The sequence below is a fragment of the Equus quagga genome, chromosome 2, assembly GCF_021613505.1.
Source record: "Equus quagga isolate Etosha38 chromosome 2, UCLA_HA_Equagga_1.0, whole genome shotgun sequence".
NCBI classification, from domain to species: domain Eukaryota; kingdom Metazoa; phylum Chordata; class Mammalia; order Perissodactyla; family Equidae; genus Equus; species Equus quagga.
The window spans coordinates 104526122-104535485 of NC_060268.1; the positions used below are offsets into that span (position 1 = coordinate 104526122).

Here is a 9364-nt window from a genome sequence, read left to right on the forward strand (position 1 = left end):
AAAAATTATATTAATTATAAGGAAGCCTATTATCCTCAAATTAATGTATAAATTAACGCAATCCAAAACAAAAGAGCAACACAATTTTAATGGAACTAAATAAACTGATTCTAAGACTCACTGATAACAGAAAATGCACAAGAATAAGACAATGAAGAGGAGGGAAAAAAAGGAGGGGGACTTGCCTTTTGGTCACAAAACCAAAGGAAAGTGAAGAGTGTGGTTGGTGGGAGACACCTAAACCCACCGCCCAGAAATGGACAACTTAGCAGATGATAAACATGGCACTTCAAGTGGGTGGAGAAAAGATGGACTAATCGATAATCATTGGGATAAGTGTCTTTTCATTTTTGTTTTGGGAGGAACCCTAAAAGGTAAATAATCAATGATAAAAGTAGGCAAATATGACATGAACAGGCAACATACAACAGAGGATCAGCAAATGGCCAAAAAACATGGAAATGTTTTGTTTTCTAAGTAATCAGGGAAACTCAAGTTGAAACAAGATATTTTCAAACCACGAGACTGCTTAACAAACAAAACTTCCCGAGATTGGTACTACCAAGGGTTGGCAAGGGTGTGGAGAAATGGGTCTGCTCATGGAGTGTAAATTGAAGGAAGCAGTTTCACTGTATCTGTTAAGATTAAAAATCTGCATAATTTTTTTTCTTTTTTGGTGAGGAAGATTGGCCCTGAGCTAACACCCACAGCCAATCTTCCACTTTTTGCTTGAGCAAGATTGTCCCTGAGCTAACATCTGTGCCAACCCTCCTCTACTCTATATGTGGGATGCTGCCACAGCATGGCTTGATGAGTGGTATGGAGATCGGCACCTGGGATCTGAACCCTTGGACCCCAGGCCACCAAAGCGGAGCGTGCAAACTTTACTACTACACAACCAGGCTGGCCCCAAAAATCTACATAAGTTTTAATCCAGCAATTCCATGAAGGTATATCACAGGAATGACAAGGTGTCTTGCGTATGTTAGATGGAAAGTTAGTTGCAAAAATAATGATTTAATCCCATTTATGTAAATCACATACATAAAACTAGCTGCTGTCATAAAGAGACACCAAAAGACAGTGTTTTAACCAAGTCAGAATTTATTTCACTCCTAAACAGGAAAAGGAAAGCAGTTCAGGACTGGCAGGGCAACGTCTCCATCCTCAACACGTGACTTCCATCGACCCCATGTCACTGCTTAAGCCCCAGAGGCATCTCAGCCAGCAAGATGGGAAGTCACAGGAGTGTGCACCCGATTCCTTATTGAAGGGCCTAGGCTGGAAGTTCTGCTCACAGCCCACTGACTGGTCACGTGGCCACAATTAACTGTAAGGGAGGCTGGCAAGCAGAGTCTCTAGGTGGGCAGCCCGGCGTCCAGGTCAAAGCCACAGAGCTCATCAGTGCAGGAAGCAGGGGAAAAGGACACGATAGTGGCGGCCTCTGCCACACGTGTCTGTAAACGCAGGGAAAGCAGCTGGGAGAATACACACAAAACGCAGTGCCTACCTCTGAAACAGGAGCGAGAGGCGGCGGGCAGAGGACTGCCTGAAAACTCCTCAACAGTGATAGTGTATTCATGCATTAACTAAGGGACTTCAAAAATTTCACAACATTTTAAAATCCTTTATTTGTAGCTTGAGACTGATACATGTTAAATACATTAAATCTATCTACATTGGACAAAGCTTTGAAAGTCCCCAAAACGAGATTTTATCTAAATGAGTAAGTTACTGTCTATCGTTTAAACCATCCCACTTAGAGAACCTCCCTCTACGTCTCTCCCCTGGGAGGCATGACAACAATGTCCACAGAGATCCACGCTGAGACCCGGGCAGGGCAGTGACCCGCCCAAGGACACAGCCTGCCGGTGGCAGAGCTGAGATAAGTGCTGGAGTGAGGACCACTTCGCTCGCCGCATCCTAACTTGGGCGGCATCTTCCACCTGCCCAGGAGGCTAAGGCCGCTCTAGCTTTAGATTCCAGACGCTGCAGATGACGACGCCGAGACAATTCACACTCGTGACACGCCTCAGCACTTCAATTCAAGAACAGGGGGATGCAATTTTATGACTAATGATTACAAAAGTAAAGAAAACAGTCTTTCCAGAGAGAAAACAGTCACGAACTTGGACTCCCTTCTGAGCCAAGTAACCAAGTTTAGGATTTAGTGACCTGTTGAAAATCCCTTCTATAACTTCTGGATGATGGCAGAACCAAGAAAATAATAGAATTTCCTCCTTTAATATATAATGAATGACTCTAAAAACAGAAAGAAAAAAAAAATGAACAAGCCAGAATCCCGAAAGAGGAGAAAATCCTGGTGGGGATCGTGACTCCGACAACTCCTGTGTAAGCGGAGGGATTCTTGGCCCAAGTGCTCAACACAATTTCCAAATAGGAAAGTGAAACCCAGTGGTCCCACCACAGCCGCCTGCTGCCGCAGAGGCTCTCCCTGACCCCCAGCCACACCCCTGCTCTGGGCCGCAGGAGGAGCATTCAGGTCTGGACACAGCTGCTCGCTTTCAGCAGGACCAAGATGTAAGGAAATGGCATGAGAGGAAGGCAAGCATCAAACAGAAAAGCCAACAAGAGGAAAAACAGCAAACCAGAGAAGAGAAACCCAAGAAACGAACAAATGGCACGGTTAGAACTCGAGTAGAAATGGAAGGAATAGAATGAATTTAAGAAAACAAGATTTCAGAGCTGAGATGACAAAATAACAACGAGAAGGGAACAAGAAAAACAAGCGGAGGATCAAAACATCACCATCACAGAACTATAAATCCATAAACAACAGCCAGAAACAAGAGATGCAGCTGCAAACCAAGCCTCTCAAACAGGAGAGACAGCGAACACACAGGAAAAAGAGATGAAAACGACTGGACAGAGACATGAGGGGAACGATGCTGCCTAGTATCAAGTACTCAGCGTCCTTGGAAAATCAAACAATGAATAAAATAAAAAATGCTCAAAGCTGCCTCCCAGCATGCAAGCGGGGTGGCTGCAGTGGTGGTCACCTTGCGGTAATGACGGTACATCCAGTTGTGGTTCTGGAGTGGCATTTGTGTGCATGTGTGTGTGCTGGTTGTTTTATTCGTACTCACTTTTGGTTCTGCTTGTGTTTTTGTTTTTTTTTTAATATAATACATTCCATTTTCCTAAAACCAAGCAGTCACTGTAGGGAGGAAAAGATGCCCTTTGCTTAATGTAAAGCCTGTGAACTGAAGACAGTGCAGCTTTCTGCAAATAATATCTTATCATCTATTTCCAAGCTATTGCATGCTTTACTAAGAAAACTACCTGCCAATCTAACAGTACCTTAAAAGGAAGATCATTTAAAGGCAATTAATATGATTCAAAGGATAACAAATCTGATCTTTTTGGGGTGACAAATGATAAATTCAAATGTTTAAAAGCTATGCACCAAAAATGGTGCTGTTATCAGATATTGATGAACTAATTTATTGAACAGGCCTGACGGAATATCAGACACGTTTTTAGCACCAGTAAAAAGAATTCTTGAGATTTCTGGTCTATAAACTTCTAAATGAGCAGTCTCATGCTCCCTGCCAGCATTTTTTGGGTAAAGAAGCAAAAGTGTTCCCAGAATTAACTGCTAGGACCCTGATTTTAAAACATAATTCACAGTGCCAAAAAAGTTCATGTCAACCCAAGGATTTTTAGAACTTTCCCATTTCAGAGAAGAACTGCTTCTTCTGTAAAGTTTTAATTATGAGGTAGATATCATTCAAAGTAAACATCAAATGCAGCCAACTTCTGTCGACAAACACATGATTATTAATCATAGGATTAATAATCAGAAATTTCTGTTAGAAAAAGTCAATTAAAAGTTTAGAAAGTAATGTTGATCAGCAGTATTCTGGCTTGAGTTTCCAGATTCCTTCGCCATTAGAAGTTCTATGGAAAGTGCACAGGTTTCTCAACAGTTCTCGAAAGACACAAGACTGTGACGCCGACAACTTGGACTCGAACTCCTGCAGGATCTCCCGCGTGCTGGCCTGGCCGTCCACACGGGCCTGGAAGGCGATGAAGTTCCTCATCTCCACCAGGAGGTCGTCGTGCTCTGTGGAGGAGGGCAGGGGGGCAGGCGGCTCCTGGGGGGGCACGGGTTCGCTTTCTAACCGCTCCGGCAAGATCAGGTGGTTTCTAGCTCTCATTTTAGCCAAGAGCGAGGATGAAGTGAGGGCGCTGGATGAAGACTCTGCATCTTCCACTTTTCCACTAAAATGCTCAGAAACAGTATCTTTTCCATCCTTTTTCATGACGCTGTCCTGGAGAAAGAAAACCACTGCACTGAAATATTTCACTTCCAGTTTACGCTTCCACTTATTTCTCCAAAGGCTGAGGGGCCATAAATAACCCCCATGCCCAGAGTAGTCAAGGTGATGGAGAAAGAATGAGATATGCCTAACCCAACGTGAAAGCAGGGGAGTCGAGCATGTAAATCCACCTGCTATTAAAGAACATTTCCTAAAAAACCCCAAACTAGGCTGTTCACTGGTCCCCCTTCTGAGGGGAGAGCGGCAGGAGGACGCAGTGGCCGGGGGCTGGGCCCAGAGGAACTGTCTCCAGGAGGCGCGCATCCGCGGGCTTCTCCTGTTCCCCCTCCCAGGTTCTCCCTGACCCGGGGAATGTGGGATGAGGAGCTGCATCACAGCTGTGCCTCCTCCTCACTTCCAAATCCTTTTCCTACTTTACACCTCACGTGAGTCTCCTTAAAACAGCACCAGTCTCACCTGTCTTCACTCTCCTATGGCTAAAAGAACATGGGAAGTCAAACAAAGGCGCTCTACTCCTAGATGGGCTCCTACCAATCCATACCAGGAGCCTGTACCTGGAGTTTTCAAACTTCACTGTAACATCACCTTAACCGGGAACGACAGAGAGGCCGGACTGATGGCGTGTGGCCTCCTGTTCACTCTCAGCGAGGCGCAGCAGGCGTCAGTCACAGAACACGGCGGGACGGGCACAACGCTCCCGCAGCGGGCAAATTCTGAGTAACACTCCAGGCAGTTTTCTAGAGCTCTGTTCTAGAGGGTACTGGTCTTCGGAGCTGGTACTTGGCCTCTGGTGGGCAGGCTGCAGGGGCAGCGACTCACACATCACCCTCCCTGTATGAACTCTCTGAGCAAACAGAACCTGCTACAGATCTCGGGTTAAAGACTGTGTCTTTTAGGAAGTTAGCCGGCCCTTTCAAACTCAAAAGGACGTGCTCCATAAATCCGAGCACACAGTAAAACTATCAAGCGTTAGTATGCCCGCGGTTTCCTTTGCATCTGGATTGGGTTAAACCTTCACGGCCATTCCATCGAGTCTCCCGCATGAGAAGCAGAGGGGTTATCCCATTACCTGGGCTTTCTCCTTCGGAGACGCTGAGGAAGGACGCTGCATAGAGAAGCTGGAATTCCTCTTCTGACCAAACCTGCTCCTGAGGAAGGAAAAGAAGCACAGCAGATGAAAGCTTTGCCTTCGTGCCTGAGAGAGGAAAACGCCCTTCCAACACCCAAACTCTTCCTGGAAAAGTCTCCTTCTGTTCTATGCCCTCCGATTCCTCCACTCCACCCTCCTGGGAAGTAAGTGCTGCATCTCCGGGAAGAACCACTAGCAGCCTCGTTCAACATCTGACGGAAACTACCCTCAATTCTAGGTAGGAAACAATTCCAGAGGAGCATTCTAAACAGCATGGTAATCACTGATTGTTGAAAACTGGCTAATCATCTTACTAAAGTTTAATCGTTACTCTCTCTCTATTTTTAATGACATCATCTTTTAAACAAAACAGATCAGTTTTCCTTAGCTCTGAAAAGCAGGGGCAGAAGGCAAGGGAGGTTTAAGGTTACAAAGGTATCTCCTGTGTGTCCAAGTGACACGTCTGGCTGACCATCCCTCCGTGAGACATTTTCGAGGACTGCAGAGAAGCAGGAGTAAGACTCCGTGCCGCCCTCCCTTGGCTCCGAGCCCGGGGGTCGGCGTCCTCACAAGCACGGCAGGGCGGCCCTCTTACTTTAACCCGGCCGGTGCCCCCGAGCTGCCCCTGTGGCCGGTCCAGGTGGGAGCGCCGGACGTGGCCCCCAGACACTGCTGCCGCGAGTGCCGCAGGGCTCTCAGGGCATCCTGGGCCACTCGGTTGGCCTCGGCCTCCACCAGCACGTAATCCGGGCTGGCTCCATCCATGATGGCGTCATGTTTCATGACACTGTGCACGCCGACTAGGAAGAACAAAGGGAGCAGGAAGCGTGTTAGTTAGTGTGCACGATCATACTGTTCCTCCTGTGCAGTCTAGTGTGTTGTGGGTGGAGAAAAGACAATGAACACGTCCAGCTGCCATTTACTGAGTGACCACCATGACCCAGAACTACACAAACGCCACTGCTACTCTCCTTCGTCACTACCCTACGAGACTAGACATTCGGGTAATAATCACTGAAGCACAATGCTGCCATCACCACAACTTTGATGTAACCCCCATCGCTGCTATCTAGAAAATTTTAAAGCCTTCTATTAACAAATTCTCTGTCAAAGGGAAAAATAAAAAAATATACACCAGAATCACAGAATTTCTAAAAAGTAATGATCAGGAAAACACCACAAGTCAGAAGAATTTAATGCAGTTATCAGCAGAAAACTCAGAGCCTTAAATACCGCCATCAATAAAAAAATAAAAATAAATGAACTAAATTTCCAAGTCAAACAGATTTATAAAAACTAAGCACCCTCCAAAAACCCTCACCAAAACATAACAAAAACAAAAGTACAGGGAAGAAAACAAAGATAATAGTAAAAATCAATGAGGTAGAGAACCAAGGATCTAATTCATAAATTAAAATCCTGGTTTATTGATAAAAAAAATCACAAAACAGACAAACTACTAGCTTAACTTGATCAAAGAAAAAGGGAGAAAATATACAGAATTAGAAATGACAGGGGAAATTATCTTGAAACACAAGTGAAATAAAAGAAAATATTACTACGAGAGGACTTCCTATGCCTATATGCAAATAAATTTGAAAACCAGACCAAAAAAATAATTTCCTAGCAAAACAGACCAGGAACTGCAGAAAGAAGAGAGAAAGTTCCAATGGGCTACCTGACAAAAAGCGTCAGGCCCAGACGTTTCTCTCTGCAGGGCCCCTGGTGAAGCTGCCTCCCTGAGAGGAAAACCACACACGGGGCCCTCGCACTGTGAATAGTGACTGCCGAGGCCTGAGTGGACGCCACTCCAGGGATCACTGCGCTGGGCAGCACTGCCTGTCCCCAGAGGCCTGAGCAATTGTTGGGTCTGCTTTTCCCATTTTCCCCCATATTGGCTATCAGCCTTCCTCCTTCCAGTGTGCCTGCCTCTCCACACCATGATCTCTTACTTTAACGCCCTGTGGTTAGAAGATCAATAGGGCATGTAGAGAACTTTCCATGAACGTGCAGGTGGCACAAATCTACTTAAAGCACTGCAGCCCTCCTGTGTGGGTCTAAGTCAAGGACCAGTGATCTTGGAAGTTCCTAAATTCTGCTTGGTCTTCAGAAAAGAGAGGTGAAGATGGTTTTCAGAAACGTCAATACTTTTCAAATCTGAATTTTGGAAGGAAAACTACTCGCAGTGAGAGCCCCCATGGCAGCGTCAGTGAAGGTCGCTCCGCCAGAGCTGGCCTAGCCCCTCTCTGTTCCCAGCGCACGCCGGGCAAATTTAGCAGAAGCACTACCTGATTTCCTGAAAAGCTTTTCCAGAACATAATCATCGTGGCCCCGCTCCTTGGGCTCGTGCTCGTTCTCGCCGTCTTGCTTCCGGTACTGCCTTCTCTTCACCAGGTGTGGGATCCGAGTGCCTTCAAACTTGGCGTCTCTGCGATGCTTCGAGCTCTTTGGCTCCTGCTTCGGCCTCCGGTGTTTCTCCAGGGTCCCTTCCTCTGCCGCACGGTGTTTCGTTTTTGCCTTGTGCTTACAGGAGTTATTTTCCATTTGGTCCCTCTCCCACAGGGGCTCTGTCTGAGCCTGGCAGCTTTCTCTTTTGTCAGTAAGACCCTGCTTTTCACCGACGCTTTCCTCGCCAGATGTCCTGGACATTTTGCTGATTCTTGGAGACTCTGAACATTCCCCGTTTCCACTAACCACGGGTGACTCGTCTCGTCCAGCCACTGCACCTGTGTCCTCTCCAAGGCTATCGCTGCTAGTGAGACCACGAGGCGGCTCGGGGACCTCCTTCAAGGGGTCGCCTTGATCAGAAGCAACTGCCTTCACATCAGCTCCTGCAGCTGCGGATTTCTCCTCAGAGGACGTGGCACCATTTGCAGACGTGCTAGAGGCGGGAAGCTTCCTGCTCATGGGAACGTTATGGTCTGTTCCAACAGCTGGCTCAAGCTGTCTCTTTAGACGGCGTTTGGGTGTCTGAACATCTGACCCAGTCCCTGGCAAGGGGAAGACAGGCTAACATTACACTGTGTCACTCTTTTGTAGTTCACCACTTTCGGTGAAATGACTTTAGCCAGTACCTGCGAAAATAGCGCTGGTCTCAGTGCTCTGGGATGCGTCAGGGCTGGTCAGGGTAAACAGCTCATAAAGATCATTGGACTTGAAAAACCGCCTTTGCTTTGGATCTTTTAGCACTCTATTTGTCAAAAACTGCTTGAAGATTTGTCTACAACGATAAAAGTTAAACTGGCATCAAACCATGTTCAGCTCTACCCCAAAATCCTAATTATAAAACAATCTGAAAGAGATATGATAACTGCAGCTGCACAGATGTCTAAATAATTCCCCAACTTTTAGCCTTGGAAAATTACAACTCAGGAAGCACACAAAACACCAGGTGGTCTCCATGTTTTACAGAATTTAAATTAGAAATAACAGCTTATTATTATTTATACCCAAGGAGCTTTTTCAGCCTCCAAGATTCATCACATTTCAAGAAACATCTTCTCACATACACTCATGTGACTCACGGCCCTTGTGAGCTGGAAGGAGCTGGCCTCCTGACTCCTGGACCAAGGATCCCTGCACTGCCCTACTCAGGACCCTCCTAGGATGGGGCTCAGGGAATCTTACCTGGGGCTTCGCAAAGTTTTCACCTGGAGCCACCTCCCCCTCGCTCCCACCTGCTGATCCACGCTCCAGGCGAAAGCTCCACACCCCCGTCACTCTTGCCTGATACCTCCAGGAAGTCGTCCCGCCCCCTCCCAGGCGCTTATTCGTCAGGCTAAGACATGTATCTCTACGAGGAAGCGCCTCCCAGGACTCAACCGTCTCCAGCCCCCTCACAAGGGCCCTGAAGAACAGGACTGTTGCAGGAGTGGCGCGGTGCATGGTGGAAAGCGGGGGCTCCCTTTAGGAGAATGCAGTCCTCAGCAGG

The 9364-nt window shown here is 46.9% G+C and overlaps 1 protein-coding gene across 2 annotated transcripts in view; it reads right to left on the minus strand.

The window, feature by feature from the left end:
* Positions 1–1606: 1606 nt before the first annotated feature.
* The window catches only part of ERCC6 (ERCC excision repair 6, chromatin remodeling factor), a 71937-nt gene continuing 64179 nt past the window's right edge, over positions 1607–9364 (minus strand). For both annotated transcript variants that reach the window (XM_046653365.1, XM_046653364.1), the window contains exons 17-21: positions 8508–8653; positions 7722–8423; positions 6029–6233; positions 5374–5452; positions 1607–4295 (exon numbers count right to left, since the gene is read on the minus strand). In XM_046653365.1, the coding sequence (XP_046509321.1) occupies positions 3873–4295; positions 5374–5452; positions 6029–6233; positions 7722–8423; positions 8508–8653 (1555 nt within the window). In that variant the 3' untranslated portion in view covers positions 1607–3872. The remainder of the gene's footprint in view (positions 4296–5373; positions 5453–6028; positions 6234–7721; positions 8424–8507; positions 8654–9364) is intronic.